Source organism: Carettochelys insculpta, chromosome 1 (assembly GCF_033958435.1).
Source record: "Carettochelys insculpta isolate YL-2023 chromosome 1, ASM3395843v1, whole genome shotgun sequence".
In the NCBI taxonomy this organism is placed as follows: Eukaryota; Metazoa; Chordata; order Testudines; family Carettochelyidae; genus Carettochelys; species Carettochelys insculpta.
The window spans coordinates 152,091,242-152,109,940 of record NC_134137.1 but is presented as its reverse complement, the minus strand read 5'-3'; the positions used below and the strand labels follow the sequence as shown (position 1 = coordinate 152,109,940).

Genomic DNA, 18,699 nt, shown 5'->3' with positions numbered 1-18,699 from the left:
TGGAATGCACCTGTGGCATGGCAGAAACAATTAACCTAGGTTAAAAATTAATCTGGAGTGTGAAGGCTCATGGGCCAGATATGAGTATTTAGTTGCCTAAAGGTGCAGGTAGGCCCCTAGTGGGATTTTCAAAACCCTCTTGGCCCCAATTGCTAATGATTCTAATAGAAGTTAGGCACCTAGCCCATTTGCAAATCCCACTAAGCACCTATCTGTGTCTTTAGGCACTCAAACACCACAAAAATTTGCCTCCCGTGTGCCTCCTGGAATGTGATGCATGGTTCACATCTCAAGTGAGCAGAGATTATTTTGATGCAGAAGCATAAAGAGCTAACCCACTTACGTGCATGTCATTGGCTTCCAAGGTTCTGTCCAGAAGAATGGCAGGGAATGTGGAGACCCCTGCAAGCCATCCATTCTTTAACGCTCTTCCCCCAGTTTAGCAAGGGTTTGTAAGCCTGGGGCATCCATGGCAGAGTTTTTTTTTTTTTTCCTTCAGTGGCCTCTGAGCAGGTCTCCTTCCAGATGGAGCATCTTTTGGCTTTTTTGTAACAGCTGGTGAGTGGGCAACAAATGGAGACAATATGACTGTGGTTGGTACCCTTCAAGGAGCAAAGCCCCAGAAATTCTGAGCTCTTACGGGAGAGGGGGAAGAGAGAAAGATTTTGCTTTCCCTGATGCAAAATTAGCTATACAACTTGGGGGTATTAATGGATGGGCCATGGACCAGACAGAACAGGATTTCAGCACCCTTCACAGAAAACTCTGGCCCAAAAGGTGAAAGGACCATTTTCACACCCTGAGCACCTGGGCCAACAATATTCAGGGATCTGGTGTAATCCAAACATCTCAAACTGGGAAGAGGTCAAGATCTAGCCATAACTGTGTCTCCTGGGGCACAGGTCTGAATTCTGATCCAGTTGTGATCCATTTGGATTCACACTTCCAGCACACACTGGCACAATGAAAGGCTAGAGACAAGCTAACATGTCAAAGGAAACTCCATACTTGCGGTGTGAAATGATTTCTGAGTAACGTTAGCCATGAGAGTCTGTTTTCTAGTGCAAAACCTGCATTTTATTAAAGACATAGTTTGGAAGGCCCAGTCAAAAATACATTGTGCTCAGTAAAAATTAACCATTTCCATGCTGATAATTAAGGTTACCACAGGATATTTTTTTCTCTTGTATATTTACAGCAACAATAGAAATTGTACAGAAGTTAAGAATGGAATACATGCCCCAAAATAATTGATACCATGTACCAACAACATGATACAAAGAGCTGTATATAAACACTTTACACATGGTTTATTAACTTGTGTGACGTCTTCTTTAAATATCCAACACATTTTAAAATCAGTTTGTATTCAAGGATTAAAAAGGTTAACACCACATCACATCCCTTCCACAACAGTAAGTATGGTACATTTAAAAGTTTGTGCATTTTGGAATTTCTAATAGCTGCTAATGGAAGTGGGTAATTCTTTACCAATAAATTTGGAAGTTTGGAAAAACTATCTCCACAATCTCATATTTTTCTCATACTTTTGGCATATCCCTTTCTGCCAGGTGGTGAAAAATATTATCAAGCCTTGCTCTTCAGCCATCCCTCTTCCTTTTAAACCACATAATTTAATATTTGACAGTGGAGATCTAAGCAGTCCTGAATGGTTTTATTCACAGATTTAACCAGATTTACAAATGCTTCATTGGAATTTCCAACATCATTACACTTCAAGGGAGGATTTCAATACATGATCATTGTTCCACATAATCCAAATTTATAGGTTACAAATTACTCTTTTTGACGAGACACATCCTTTCATATGATGCACCTTAAACAGGACTACAAAAACACCTTGCTAGGGAAGACAGCAAGCTGAGGACACAACCTAAACATCAGGCTTTGTCTTTCACTAAACTGTGATATAAATCACATGACAGAGTGTATCAAGAGATTCTACTGAGAGCTTTAGATTCAACAGATTTGCAGACATTCATATTCTATGTTGCGGACATACTTTGGCTTTGGGAACTGGAGAGTTAGTGGAATCAGTTACTATGAGCTGCTATTCCCAGTCCTGTGCATTTATGATGCCACCCTCTATTTCCGAGGTTTTCCTCAGAATGGACAAAAAGGCCCTGTGAAAGTTTAGTCTGGGTGCTTGTTCTATTGTACTCTAACACACACGAGGAGATGACAATTTCTGAGTGTGGGGTGGGGTGTGGGGGACAAAAGGGACAATGATATAAGATTTCTTCCTTGGATGAAGTGAAAAATTAAACTGAAGAAAATCCTGAGCAAGTCTAAGGATAGCTGTGTCTGTGCAGAACAGCACATCAGGGTGGAGTAGTAGATAAGGCCCCTATCTCCCTGATAATCTTCACAAGAGCAATAACAAAGAACAAGGCAACTTCAATATTTGAAAACTATGTGGAAAGAAATGGAGAGCACAAAGGGAAGACTGAGAGGCAGCTCAAGAATGACAAAAGGATTCAATGAGAGTAGCTGAGCTGGTTTAGAGGGTTTTAGAAACATAGCCAGATGAAAGCCTACTGAAGTTGTGTCATTAGGCTGGTAAAACCACATAATTCTCCTATGCTAAATTGTAAAATGAAATACTTTATATATTTCTTTCCTGTAAAAATTTACAACATTTTATAAGTCAATGGTAAACTGAGGGCTAACTAAGCAAACCATGACCACATTCCGTTATGAGAGAGGAGGTAGAGCAACTTGTAGAGAGGACAGGAAGGTCCGTAACTACATCCCTGATCTCTTAGCCTTTAAGCCATCAGCTCCATATTTGGTCTCCTGGGACGAGACCCCGAAAGTCACATTCATGTGGCTACATGTTTTGAATTATGTTCTGCAGAAGGGTTGGGATAAGAACACAGTATATTGAATTAATGGAGGGACACCATCCAAATGGACAACGCAAAGATGGCTCACTCTACAAGTGATCATCTGCATATTTAGTCAGTGTCTCAGAGAGGTCCTCTTGCTACAACCAATTGATTGAACACCAAGGTACCCTTGACCATGAACAACATGTGGAACTAAGTGCAGGTAAGCTATAAAAAAAATCTATCAAACTTGTATCACACATACAAGTGGTGTTACAGCAGGACACTCAGCCAAGGGATTTTCCATCAAGAGACTCTTCTCCTAAACAATTCTGCTTGTGATTTGGGTTTTGTTTGCAGTTCTCTCACAACATGTGACCCAAGATGACTTACACAACCATGCTCTATTACTGGAAAATTGCTCCTTAAATATCCCAAAGGCTAGAAGAAGTTAAATGGCTTTTCTCCTCATTCGCTGCAAACCCCAGCTCATGAAGTGGTCAACATTATGGCACAGACTGACAAAGGAAGTTGCACAGGGAAAGGCACCTGTTCCTGGAATAGGATGAGATTTGAAGCATGTTTTAGAAGTGACTAAATAGGGCATTCTACCCCTCATAATGACTCCTGTGCCATATTCCCTTCACAGCACATACTGGGCCTATTTACATCAACTCTACAATAGCAAAGCTGTGTAATACACAGAGTGGTCCCATTTTTGGGTGTGTGCTGTCTTCCAAGAGACATGGAAGAAGTTAAATGAATGTTCACAATAAACACAAATTTCACAATATATCATTATGGCTATTCAGGCTATTTCTAGTGGGACTGACTGACTGGGACTCATCTTTTTCACAGCTCTACTCTAACACACAGTTATTCTTACATTATTAAATTTGACATACAAAGTTTAAAACCTGTTTGACTCCCAAATTGTTTTGAAATTGTGAACAACTGTAAGTGGAATAGGAGTGCAACTGACCTTCTGGCTTGTGGTCACCCTTCAAAGATTGTTAATTTTACTTTAGATAAATAACGACTTCATCTCCAATAGTAGCTAAATCACATTGCTCCGATTCTAAAGAATGCCTAAAATACTACAGATTACTAAGGGCAAGTGGCAAATTCTTAAGGGTGACCACCGCAATACAATAAACTCACATTTGTAAGGACATGCAGGAAAAATAAATATCTAGTCATTTTATGGCTTTTCAAATATTCTTGGTCAGATGCTCTTTCATAGGGACCCAACTGAAATGCTATAAATAATGGTCAAAAAGCGTCTAGCCTCTTAATAATACCCTTTCACCCCTTCATAGGCATAAATCACCTTTGCTCCCAGAAACCCATGTGAGAATGGAAGACAACATGTCTGGGTATTATCTGAGGATGAATCAATTTGAGGCCTGTATTTATGTGGATCTAAGAGAATGGTAGTCTATAATTATGCATCAAAATGCAGAGACATTAGCACCCATACATCCAGGTCTTAAGTGTGGGTCTGATTCAGCAATAGGAATCAGTTTGAGCTGGTCCCGAGCTCTGTGAGTTGGGAGAATCTGTAGAGGTATCAGGTTAACTTCCTGAAGCAAGGAGCAATATTCAGTTCTTCTCACACCATAACCTCTACTAGTATTCAGATTAGTGATAGTGCTCCAGAGAGAACAATGGATCTCTATGGCTACATCTACACTACAGTGATCTTTCAAAAGAAGTTCTTCTGGAAGATCTCTTCTGAAAAAACTTCTTTTGAAAGAGCATGTCCACACACACAACAAAACCCCAGATGAAAAGATCGATGCACTCTTTCAATAGACTGCGTCCACACAGTCCCCACTCTTTCAAAAGAACAGGCCAGGGACTGAAAAATCCAGTGTCCTGAGGACAAATTTTTTTTTTGAAAAAAGGGCCTGTGGAGCATTGACACATGCTTTTTTTTCGAAAAAAAGATCCTGAAAGAAGGCACTGTTCCCAGGCTGGGAATGGAAGAGGGCCTCTGGAAGAAGTGCTGCATTCTTTCAATTTCGGATCAAAAGAGCACATTTTGTGTGTAGATGTGCCATGTGTTCTTTTGAAAAAGGGCCAAATTTTCCAAAAGAACTTGCTAGTGTAGATGCAGCCTAAGTGTGCTGGTGGAGCAAATTGTCTAATGATTTTGAACAGCCATGCACAATTCTATTTGCTCAGATTATGTACATTTCCTCCCCAACAGGTGAGTGCCTTGTAGCTTTTTCGTTATGGTCGAAGAGCAAAAAAATCCATGTATCTTGGTTAACACGTTTTCAGGACACTTGTGAAAAGGCTAGTTTAAGTTCATGTACAGAGTATACATTTTACTTAATAAGCAGCTAAAGTGCCTATTTTTCAATTTACAAGAGCCAAAAATCACAGGCAAGTTTAAATGGCTTGCATTGTACAAATGACCCTAATTAATTCCTGTGAATTTGTTTCTTCTATGTTCTTATTAGTGACACCATCATAAGGTCAAATTGGCACGGAAAAGGAAACTTAAACCCTAATTTGGCTGCTTCATTTTTAGTAAATCCACAAATATATAACAAAGTTAGACCTAGAGACCAATAATCTCAGTAAAAAGCTAAACTCACACTTGAGAAATCGTTTGCTCTGTAATAGGCTTTTCTCTACTCGCAGGCTAGCAAATCTCAATTACCCTAACAAATTGTGTTTGGGAGACTTAGCCAAATTATATTAGCAATACACTAAATGTTGAAAGTTTATGCCAAATTAAAAAATACGAGAACATTTATACCAACTCCAGTTTGCAAAAATGAGAAGTTCACTTTCTTTTAAGCAGAAGGGAGAGAATTACATACACTTAACACCGTTTACTGTTCAGTTTTAATTTATCAAGGTTTGTAGACGTTTCTAAAGAGGACGCTAGCATACAGGATGTAGAGTGCTCTCGTACATTTGGACCTCCAAATACTCTCTGAATCACATTTCAAGTTGCAATGAGGGTTTTAAAGGACTGACAGTACAATTAGTAATCTCTCTTATTTAGCTTATTGCATGCTTAATCTGCCTAATGGCCCTGTGTGATTACTTGAGCAAGACCACCTTACCAGCATGGTAAGTAGACTTTTAGAGGCAAAATGGAAGTGATGTATTATTTAATGAAAAAAGTTCTTATAGGATTAAAGAGCCAAACCTGGACACCACCAATCTCACAGACGTTCATAGAATACTGCTTAGAGCCCCACTCTCAAACTAGAAACTGCATTTTTGTCTATTGAGCTCATAAAGACATTAAAAGCACCCTTTCACATCCACCACAAGTATATTATATATAATATATAGTGTTTATATATTACATATATCATATAAAGTCAGAAAAAAAAACACATGCACATTGCTTTCAGGCAGCTGAAAGAAAATCAGGAATTCTTGCATTATAGCTTGCCAAACTTGCCACCTATGGTTTTTGTGTACTGTGCAAACCTGAAACAACACATATCACATAGTCTCCTATAAGCCAGATTTGCAAGTGTTGGTGTCAGTTTTGTTTAATATTCCTCCTTTTGCACTATAAAATGAAGTAGGAACCACAAATGTTACTAAATGGCTATTTTTGCATCTATATTTATGGCTGAATTATGACATTCATGCTCAGGCTGACTTTTTGGAAAGGAGAGAATATCTGTAAGTACAATTGATATATGAGGACAACAGGAAGAAAGTGAGCTACACTGAAGACTAATGGGAGAGTTGAACAAGTGAGTTTAAATAAAGGAAAGATTGTATTGTTCTGACACTACGGTCTCATGCCCCTCTCATCTACACCGAATTCACACTAGTGTAACTTTTTTAACCTCTTTAGTAGGTTACTCGTGACTTATGCTAGTGCGAGAGGGGAGAGAGCCTGCGTTTGCTATACTTGCAATCCACTATAATGGCAATCCCTTCTATTTTCATACTGTTCTACAGGAGACTGAAATCTCACATCTAATATTCTGTAGAAACTGGAAACTGATGGTGAATGGGAATATTCTGATAGCAAGCTACAAGGAGAAATTAAGCTGCCTGGGTCCAGTCACACCTTTATCTGAATATCATGTTTTAGTAGTTTTAAGTACATCCTGGAACGGGAAGGGAAAAAAGTGCAAGAGCATTTGAAATTTAAATACAAGACTTATCTTTCTAATTAGTAGACTTTTAAACCAAATGTAAAATACATATATGCATAAAAGCTTATACCATGATTTGCAGTGTCATGCTATGGGTGTCACTATTTTGGCATGTCACTTGCAACTCATGCTATATGTCTTTGGTCTTCACCCCTATTAATAAAGTGAAAGAGCATCTGCTTTAGCTTGTGGGACAGGACACTCCCTCCCTATAGAGAAAGAAGTGACACCCAGATTTCTATTCTCTCGATGCAGATGCATAACTCCCATTGACACTAATGGGAAAACTAAGTGCCTATATAGGGGAGAATATACCACATTCAGATTACTGTACAGTTCTGTAGTCTGTTACATTCAGCTATTACCTCAAAAAAACAGCCAATACAAGTTTTGAAATGAATATTATACTTTTGGTTGCTACCAATGGCAATGCCTGTAGTACTGCGCTCTAATAGCTGAGCAAGATTCATACTGTTACAGTCACACTAATATCCACATTCAACTCCCTTTTATTAGAAGTATAATACTGCACTTTATATCACAAATGTATAAAAATATGGCAGATAGTGTCATAACAATACTTTTCTTTTAAATGAGTATATTTAAAAAAACCAAACAGTTATTTACCATTTATATATCTTTATATATATATTTATAGATAGAATAAAATACTCCTGATGCAATATATAAATGTTACTGTTAGTTTTTATAGAAACTATGGTAGCTGTTGCACTGCTTCACAATGTTTCAAACAGCTCAAAATAACTTTACATTGTAACATAAGAGATATGATTAAAACAGTACAATATTAGTTCATCATAAATAAATATTACAAATCCTATCAAATATGGAAGTTTAAAAAACAAATTTAAGACATACAATTCAACTTTAACCCTTCACAGGGATACGTGTATCACATAAACCCCACTGTTTTAACTAGGCAGCAAAATATGTAGTAAGGGCATAGGTCTAGACACTATTTTTTTCACCCCTTTAAGTGCCAATACTTAAACTCCCCCAGCTTTCAGACAGAGATGTGCACTGAGCTGGAATGTAAAGTGAGAGAAAATGGCAACCCATTTTTTCTCCCTGAACTGCACACTCTACCATCCAAAAAGATTTCTGATGACTGGTAATTAATAATTCATCTTGTTTTACTGTGTGATCCCTGACAATCTGTGTGGTGCCAAACAGTGTAGCTCCACAAGTACATATTGCACACTTCTATAAAGCAAAAAATACAGTCTTACTACCACCTGCACCACCACCATGACCTCTCCTCAAATTCCTGTGGTAATTGGGGTACCATCAGAAGTGCCATTACAAGGCCGTCTCCTTTAAATCATTCAGATTTGGCATTCGAGATCGGTTTGTTCGGTTAAATGTGGGCCCATTCTGTCCACTCTTGGAAGGCAGTTGATCAGAGTAGGAAGTTCCATCACTAGGACTCCTGTTGACTGGTGAGACGTGCCAAGTTGGTTCTATCTGGCTTGGAAGCTGGAGCGTGGGCCTGCCTTTTGACTGGGATTCCTGTCGCACATTGCTGCTGCTGCTGCTACTGGAAGTTTGACTTATGGGATGAATTCGCACTTCAGAAAAAGAAGCCTTGGTTGGCTGAGTTGGTAAGGGCTGGAAGCGGGGTTCGGAGGGGATAGAATGATTTGAGGAGGAGGAGAGATGTAACAGCTTCCGAAGGGATTTTAAAGGTTGGCTCTGGAAGACAAAGCATGAGGAAAACACTTGGTCTTATGTATTGCTGCTATACTAGCTTCTGGAGGAATACTAACTGTCTTGGCATGTCTCAGGATGAACTAGCTTAACTTTAAAAAAGTTAGGACTTCATCACTTTTACTGCTCACTAATTCTGTACATTTCAATCAACTGACCAGTGCCCGCCGTACAGGAATAAGGAAATACATGAAGTGTTTGTAGTTATGATCAGTATGTACTATTGCTACCTGAGGAGGTGCAATAGTTATAATAGAAAAACCATTTTATCTCCAATTATTTTTTAAAAACATTGTAACTGAAATGACGTTCTCCTGTCTGGTTTTGAAATTCTAGGGCCAAGTCTACCTGAGCGCATAGTTCAAGGCAAGCTGGAATGTAAACTTACTCCACACAGTGAGTATCCATGTGGATGCTGTGACTGTGTACTAAAACTTCTGTAGCATGCTTCAGTCTGCTCTTGTTTCAAAGCAGAGTGGTCTGAAGTCCACTAAGAAAACTTGCAGTGCACAGCAGAATGGTCCAGATAAACACAGTGCACAGTCGGGTAACGTAGGGAAGACTTACACCGCAGCTCGCCTTAACCTAAGTGTGCATGTAGTCAAGACCCTATATTCTGTTTTTGTTTGAAAGCACCTCCCATGCAAAAGCATAACCAAAACTTTTGCAGCTTCCAAGGTGGACACACCTAGGCACTATTATAGTTTGTCTCTTGGATTTTTAGGTACCTTGTGCTACATCTGCAGTCCTACTGGTAATACCCCAAATGCAAGTCTTTGGGGAGGGAAAAGGGGATGGTTTGTGATGTCCCTCCAGCAGGTAATATGTACTGTGTGGATTAGAATACACTGTTCTTATCCCTGTCTCATGCCCCTTACTTCTCAAAGAACGATTCAGACTTGTAGTCACATGACTGAGAAGTGGAGGATAACATCAAATGCAATTTTTCTGTCCATTACAGCAAAAGACTGTCAAGATACTACAGTGAGAGGGTGCAGGGAAAGCAAAATGCCACTTACTTGAGTCTGGATTTCTGTTATCTTCTCGGGGTGCCAATCTTTCTGCCTACTGCTCTGGAGATTGGAAGAGTGAATGGCTTTCTGTAACGCCAACAGATCCTGACCATCACTGCCAGGCATCTGCAACATAATAATAATCAGAGGATTTCAGTAGGTCCCTAAGAATAGGTGTAGGAATCATCCCCCACTCTTAGTTAATTATACAGTGCAGGTGAACCCCAGCTGAACTGCAATGTCCTCTCAATATATTTCCCATATTAAAGGATAATTAATATTTGTGGATATCATGCAGATTTGTTACAGCCTCAACCCTTAAAGCATTCCCATGCTGTTAGTTGCTGCAAGAGAGAGCATTTTAAAAAGACACCAAAAATTGCTGTGCCACATCCTCATTTCAATAGCATTCCATATTGCAATTAAGACCGTGGGCCAGTTCTGTAAAGCCAAATTTTGCCCTGCATGAAAACAGATCAAATGTGTATTTAATTGGATATATTACTGAGCCTTGCAGGGGAACCTTACCCTAAAGTTCAACATATTTATCAATTTGTAAAACACGGGGACAAAGAAAATGTAAAACTTTTGAATATGCTGGGGATATACCACATACCACAATTCCATAGAGTAAACAGACAAAAACAAAACCACAACTGGCTCTCATTAAAAAAAAAAACACCTATCACAAGTAGGATAAACAAAAATCCAGCAGAAGCACAAGCTAATAAAATTGATCTTTCACTAACTCTTCCATTATAACAGTTGATTTAATTAAATTTGGGCATGAGAACAATATGTAAACAAATATACATAAATAAAATTTATAAGCCAAATTATTTTAAAATTTGTTATTACTTGTGAACAGAAGGGGAAAGTTACACTATTTTGAAGTGCAATTGATTTCAGGAGAATTTGCCTTCTTAGTAACTGGATATATTAGAGTATGTCTTAGATGACTCAATTTTGAATCCTTTTTATTAGTTTTATTCTTATAGGACTGATGATTGTATTTGAATTTATAGAACTGGTCCAAGATACTTAACAGGCATAAAGAGAGTGTGACCCCATGAAGTATAACACATGCTGCTGTAGTCAGTAAAACAAGTTTACTGGAGCATTTTTCAGTGCTACTGTACTTAAAAATTAATACCATGGGTAGAGTAACTACAGGAAGCTTTTTCAAAGAAGAACTATGCTTTAAATGATTCTTTGAATTAAAAAGAGGAAAGAGGGATTTCTTGATGCTTGGATTCTCCTCGTTGGTTGATTCTGTCTGCAATATAAGATATAAAAACTAAATGCAGTGGTAGTGCTTTAATTAAAAGATCTGTCCTTGGCATAATCATGCATAAGTGGTATTTTCGAATATGAACAATTAACTAACATAGATCCTATACTTTCTAGAAAAGATCAAGATGATTGCTATTCCGAAGAAAAGGATGTATATGAAAGAGATAGCTGGTATCACTAACTCTCTCTGTATATGTAAAGAATGTTAAATAAAAATGAATGTGTCTGTCTACTTTCAGTCTGGTCCTTACTTGGGTCTACAGAGCCTGATCCGGATCTTACTGAAATCAATGGAAATCAATCATTTTAAGAGTTCCATTCATGCCAATGGACTTTGGTTCAATCCCATAACTGGGGTGATGATAATTTACTAGCAGAAATGTTACTAAAGAAGTTTGCCTGTTCTGTGAAACCATCCGTAATATTCATTTCCAGATGTACGATTATAGTAATATTAATAACTACTTTCAAAATAAAGAGAACAATTGGCATTCCTAATTTGGCTGAAAGGTGTTTTGAGGCCTCAGATCCAGGTTTGAATAAAGAACCTTTGTTTCTTTAATGTACAGTAAACCCTCAAAATACGTGGCTTCAAGTTGTGCGTAACTCGCTTCAACACAAATTAAGCACAACTTGAAGCTGCTCTGTGGACCCTTCTCCCTGCCTTCCCCCAGCCATGCAGCTGACAACCATGCAGCTGCAGGAAGGCAGGGGAAGGCTTTTAGCTTGCTTAGCTGCCCGCAGCTGTGGGCAGTGAGCAAGCTAAAAGCCTTCGCCCTGCCTTCCCCCAGCAGCGCTGCTGTCAGACTGACAGCCACGCTACTGGAGGAAGGCAGGGAGAAGCAGCCAGGAAACTGACCAGCCCTGGTCAGCTGTTCAGTTTCCCAGTCCTGCAAGTGGGCAGGAGCTAGGAACCAAGTGGCAGCCTGGTTCCTGGCTGCCCTGCACTGGTGGAACCGGGAAACTGACCAGCTCATAGCTGGTCAGTTTCCCTGTCCTGCAAGCAGCAGGGAGACAGAAACCAGACTGCCCTTTGTTGGGCTGGTCAATTTCCCAACTCTTGCAAGCCCAGGGGAGCCGGGAACCAGGCTGCAGCCTTGGTCACTACCCCACACCCTTGATTTGTGCGAAAATTTGAGTTACATGGAGGTTGCAAGAATGCAACCCCCACATAACTCGAGGGTTTACTGGATGAGACTACAACCAGCTGTTATGGCAATGGGTGCAAGTAAACAAACAACAATATCCATTGTCAAAAATCACAAAATGGGGCATGCTTCCCCCTCCGTGGAAAGAGCACTATCCTCTTCCCTATAAAGGAAAAATGGGCAGTGTAGTATTTTAGACTGTATAATATTAATTAACAGAAAGACAGACACATTGGTGGCATTCCAAGTTTTTAAACATCTCAGCTTCTAGTTTCTAGCTAGAAATAATACAAATTAAGGAAAAAGATTAATTAATTGGCTTAGCTCCTTTGAAATCTTATGGTCTGAAGATTCAGACTATTTGTTATTCAGCAAATTTTGATGAAAACAAACAATCACTATATGAAGGGTGCTCACATGAAGGATGTAACTGGCTTTCTTAAAGTACATTGCTTCGCAAGATCAGTGTCCATCTGGAAAACAGTGACCACTGAAACTGCACACAACCCCTTATATGGATCAAAATGTTTGACTGTAGGTTACAAAAAGAGCCATGGTGGCTTTAATCATCCTCAGGTCCTTTATGTTACATCAGGTATGGGCGGCAAGCAAGAGGGAAAGGAGAGTGGATGGAAATGGCTCTGCAGAAACACTCCCTTGGTGAGAACCCCATTAACAGACAAGTAACCCTTCTTAGTTGCTTCAAGAATTGTCTGCGGAAAGCCCTACTCTTGGGAGAACAATTATCAGGACTGTAGATCTCTGCTTATATGAAACTTGTCAAAAGACACAATAAGTCCAGTAGTGTCCAGCAGGCTGGAGTGCACGCTAAAGCACCATCAGCTCACTGAGGCCTGGCCTGCAGATTGACTTCTCTGATGACAACTGATGCTTTAGATCAGTGCCTCCTTCAAATGGGGCTTCAAAACTCTGATCTGCCTTTGACTGCTAGGAGCTTATTCTGAAGTATACATGTGGACTTAGGTATTTGCCATGGTCCATGAGACCTAAGAATCTCAGAAATGACTGAATTTACTCATAAGGATGCAGTCTCATGAGAATATGTATTTGAATGTCACTGAATTTTTCTTGTGGTAGAAAAGCAGTTAATGCTGTGTTGTTAAGAGTTTCTACTACAGAAGCCAATCTCTGTACTGATGTGAAGGTAGCTTCCTCTTTTACACCACAGCAGATTGGGCCTTGAGGAGTTAGTCATCCAAATAAGGGTAAATATAACATCCTAATGCTTTAGGTGGGCTGCCTCAACTGCCTGGTATTTGGTGAACATGGAAGGAAGCGTATCTAAACCAGATTTATCTCTTCTTCCAAAACTTTCCCAAAACTTTGTAAAATCAGCTATGTCAAATACACATTTGGAATCCCGGTCTCTGGAAAGGAACGGAGGAGTGTTATGAGAGTGATGATGTCATTTAAAAACAAACGCGAGGGCTCTGTTTGTGCATGGAACCTGCTCTAAGTCCCACTGAAGTCAGCAGGAGTCTCTCCACTTCCTTCTGTTGAGTTACCTCAGGCCTATGAGTAATGCTAACGCTGACAAAAGATGGATATATGTTCCAAGTTGTGACACTATTAAAGGGCAGTTTCTAATCTCATCTGCACAATTTATCACAATTTCAATTTGTTTTTAGAGACTCTTCTATGATGATTATCGCTAAAAGTGTCTGATCATTACATCATATATTAAAAATATTTACTGTCTCCATGCTTCCCTGTGAGGTATGGAAATATGAGATCCCAATTTTTAAGATAGCAAATTGAGACACAAAGAAATTAGCGACTTGCTTCAGTCAGACTGCAGTTTCGCCAGAGCCTGGAATCAAACTCAAATCCCAAGTCCACTGCCATAGCAGTGAAACCATCTTTCTCTCAAACAAGCACAGCAGAAGATATTTCTAGAAGTGTGATGATTTACAGTATGCATCTCAGATTAAAATCTGACCTTACCAATGATACAAACAGTTGACAAAAACTCGGGACTAGTCTACGAACGTTAATTCCTTGAATGCCAATTATAGCCATTATGAGAATTATTTAAATAGGCAAGTGGGTAAATCCTGAACAGTAAAAGCAGACTACTTCCACAAGTTTAAAAACCAATAGATGTACATAACTATGCCTACATATAATATAACAGTATAGCATTGGTTTGCCCATTTTATGGAAGCAGCTTCAAAACAATGGAAAAATATACACTATTTTAGAACTACTAGGTATACTTACAGTTTGAGATTTCTTCTTTTTCTTTTTAATTCCCCTGAAAAAGCCTTGTTTCTCTTTTTCCTTGAGTTGCTCTGACTGACTGTTAACATTTTCAGGACTTTTCCTAAACATGAAAAAAATGTATTGTAAGAAAATTTTTTTGGCTGTTATGTCATCATATAATATTTTTGATATCATGTTAAAGAATGCAGTTTAAAAAAACAAAGATATTAAAAATATTTTATTAGTTTATGACAGAAGGATTAATATAAAATTAATAGATAAAACATCCTTAATTAAATGGAAGCCAAAGAGCACAATATTAGGTTGAAATGGTTAACCAAAAACATCCAGTGATGTATTTTGGGAAAAAGATTCTCTCACAAGTTTGTCAGATTGGTTTGAATAGGAAATCCTAAGAAAACAAAAGCATCACACAGATGATAGTATAAAAAACTAACATATGAGCAAATGTACAAACAACTATATCTGATAAAATTAGTTTTAATTCATCCATCACTTGTTTGAGGGCCAGAAGAGCTGAAAAGATTATGAGACTGAAACTAAAGATTGTTTACAACAATTCTGGAGCTTTGCTGACATGGCTACAATTAATATTGAGGAAGCTTTGGAGATCTATTATTGTTGACTTGTACTTAATAACTCTTAAGCCTTTCTTATGGATGTTTCTTTCTCTGGATCACGTGACAGTTCATGCGCAGAAAATCTGAATAACTGCAAAGACTAAATTTTAAATTTCTCTAATTTATCTTTTAGTTTTCAGTTAGTGGCCAGAAACTCTGTGATTCACGGTAGTTCAGCAACAGATTTCTAGTTCTTTTCTTTACATTTCCACTCTCATTCTTCACTTACATGAAAAAGTTAGGATAAATCCCATGTTCAAAGTATGTTCGTAGTATCAGAAGTTAAGCTCATTTTCTCAACTTTGTCTATTTAGTATATAAAAGCAAAGTCAGATGGGAATCCATACACAAATATATCGTCTGTCAGATTACATTTGCTGAATAAGATATATATATCATTGAGGAGGTGGGGTGGGGTTGTGATGTGTAGGAAGAAAGGAGAAGTGGAGATTTACATAATTCATGTTTCTGGAACATACATCTGCACTAAAACCCAGACCCAGAATGCTCCTTTTAGATTTCTACAATATGCTTTTCACTAGACAATTACAAAGCTATAATTAGCTTCTTTGAAAAGTCATCAGCATCATATTTAATGACTAGAGTTTTATACAAATGTAAGAAATATCAAACAACTAGGGATTCAAATTCCATCCAGCCTTTTGGATTTGGTAATTCTGCAAAACTGCACAAGGGCTGTAGTCTAATTGTTTACCAATTTAACGCAGCACAGAGGACATCTAAGAGTAAACTGCTGACAGCTTTTCACATGCCTTCCATTCACAAAGCCGACTATACACTGACAAAACACGCACTGTGTTACTGACATAAAGGTATGTGGTTTAAGATTGTTCCACCTTCCCTTTAAAGGCTAACTCCTAAAAGTACAGAGCCTAAGCCACCTGGGTTGTGCTGATGAGAAACCTGAGCTTGGCCCTATAACATCCAATGTTCATGTACTACTAGTAGACAGCCAGGCTGAGAGAGAACAGGCCAATTTACTGCCCGACATTCTCAAGACACGGAAGTTAAACAACAAAACTGATCTAGCGTAAATTGCAAACTCTGTGACCATGTGTATACCTCTCACCTGGCCTATATAAAACCTGATGTGCTGCCACAGAGGTTGCCCTATACATAGTGGGTAACACACAACTTCCTGGCATGGCTTTGTTGCCTTCAGGTGAAAGGGAGTCACTGTATATTTAATGCAATCACATCTTCAAAATCAAAAGCAGATACTTTTTGTGCCACTTTTCAGGGGAATGATATATTCAGATTCTCTGTGTTCTGGCTCCTTTCCTTGACTGACTGCATCCGGGTCACAAAATATCTGCCTGTAGCAACAGAGAAGACTAGTGGGTGGCAGAGCTTTATTCTTCATTTCACTCTCCTCCATAAAAGAGTAGAAAAGGGGACTGATACATACCCCTCACTCCCGAACCCCTGCTTGCTCAAGTGGCCAATGGACTGGCTTTGCACAGATTACACTGGTGCCCAGCTCCTCAACTCATATTGAAGATGTTGTGGTCTGACAAGTTTGGCCTTGAACGGTGGTTGTTATAAAACGTGTTCATATGATGAGAGTGATATGATGAGGAGGTACAAACTTACAGAATTAGAGCAAAAAGTCTCCAAACAAAAGATTTTGTATCAATTAAAAAAAATAAAAACAGACCACTTTTTGATTGATGACATGAACACCAGGGCTTTTCAAGGATCCAAAAGACTTTATGGAAACACTAGTCAACATAATTTTTGTTGAAATGGGGTGCAGGGTCATCAGTGTTACCACGTCTTCCAAATTTATGACGCATCTTGTGATACTTGGTGTTTTTGCTTAAATCCCCAGATCCTCAAAATAAGCAGTTTCATGAGAATCACATCTTTTATTTTTTAAAGTCATTTTCTAGCTGTTAAGTTGCAGAGACATACTTGAGAATGTGACCTGCGTGGACCCTAACAGCTTAGAAGCCAGAAAGCAAATAAAAATAACCCAATTAGAAAGCAATAAACCTCATGAACTTTAAGCCTTTCTCATGATTTCTGAATGCTCAGGTTGGGCAACAGTGGTCGTCTTGCGTGTTTTGACTTCATGGAAGAGATGGGTATGGTGCAAAAATTTAAAACTGAGTACAGTCAAACTACTGCTCACATGTAAGGCCACTAGTCATATACAGGTTTACTCAGCTGTTGTGGAGGCGGTGCAGTGAGAGTGCATGAATAAACAAGCCAATATCTTGCTTTCGCAGTAAGCTGGGGTCCTAGCTTATGTGCTCAACTGTATTTTCCAGCTCAGTAAGTAGGCAGTGCTTTGTACATACCGATGATATGTCTCCAAACAGGTGGGACAGCTACACTGCAGTTTAGAATCCAGACCAATCAGTCTCAGAGCCTGGATCTACAGATTTCAGCCCAGGGGCCTTCCAATATGGTACTAAAACAGCAGTTTAGATGTTGTGGCTTGGGCTGGAGTTCAGGCTCGGACAGCCACCCTCCACCTTGGACTTCAAAGCTTGAATTCCAGCCCAAACCTGTACACCGCTGTTATTAGTGTCATAATATCAGCAGACACTGAGCTCTGAGACTCCCTGCTATAGGTTTTAAAGTACACTGTAAACATACTGACTGTATCTCAACTTTGGAGAGTTAGATTTTGTCTTAATCAATGAGATTTTTAATATCTTTATGCAGGTTTCTTTGAATCATGTCTTTCCCACATGGCCAGTTATTAATTCTCAAAGTTTAACACTGACTTTTAGGTAAATATTTTGCACGTAAAGCTAAAAACTCAAAGAGTTATACATTCCTATCTGTAGTGGCACCACCAGATGTCACTATAAGAAACACATGAAACTCAAGAGTAGTAAGACAGTGCTTTTCCATAGTAAGTAAATGATTTATTACAAAATCAAAAATTATACCATTTTGTGAAATTAACCATCAAACTTTGAAAAGCAGCTGGACCACAATCCTCCAAGCTGGTATTGGATATGCTTCGTTGGCTTTATTTCCAAGAGAGAATCCTAGTGAAAAGCTATTGTAAATAATATAAAGGGTCCTTTCCTTTCTGCCCAGATGCACTTATGGCTTCATTTTTATCCCACTCCCTATAATTGGCAGTGTAACAATTGGCAAGATAGGAATTCAAAAGATTAGAGTTCCAAGATTAGTATTCACCTGAATTTAAATATGTCAGTTGTGCACAGTGAATTGATAACACAGGAGGAAAAGATTAGCAGACAAAAACAGGAACAACACAGAAAGATGAAAGTGTGAAGTACTGATAATTAGGATGAGAAATGAGGACTGAATGCATGAGAGCTCAGACATGAGGGAATAGATCAAAAGGAAACAAAAAAGGGTAATAATATTAGATAAAAAAGGGACTTCCTTGATGCATATACAAGCAATTTATGCAGAAAATATGAAAGGAAAATTATATGTAAATAACACACATAAAATAAAATAATATTATATAAAATATATATTTCATATATAAAATAAAATCAGGAGACACGAACAAGATCCAAACTATGCAGAGTTGATAAAGGCTGTGTCTACACCGCAAGATAAACTCGAATTTACTTCAGCTAGCTTGATTTTACCATGACTGTCTTCACTGTAAAGACCATTAGCTCGATTTTGGGTGCACTAAT

The 18,699-nt window shown here is 38.6% G+C and overlaps 1 protein-coding gene across 1 annotated transcript in view; it reads right to left on the bottom strand.

Annotated features, from left to right (window-relative positions):
- Positions 1-1,060: 1,060 nt before the first annotated feature.
- Positions 1,061-18,699, bottom strand: part of CDKL5 (cyclin dependent kinase like 5) — a 238,763-nt gene continuing 221,124 nt past the window's right edge. The window contains exons 16-19 of the mRNA XM_074993895.1: positions 14,418-14,520; positions 10,889-11,011; positions 9,742-9,861; positions 1,061-8,707 (exon numbers count right to left, since the gene is read on the bottom strand). Of these exons, the coding sequence (XP_074849996.1) occupies positions 8,315-8,707; positions 9,742-9,861; positions 10,889-11,011; positions 14,418-14,520 (739 nt within the window). The 3' untranslated portion in view covers positions 1,061-8,314. The remainder of the gene's footprint in view (positions 8,708-9,741; positions 9,862-10,888; positions 11,012-14,417; positions 14,521-18,699) is intronic.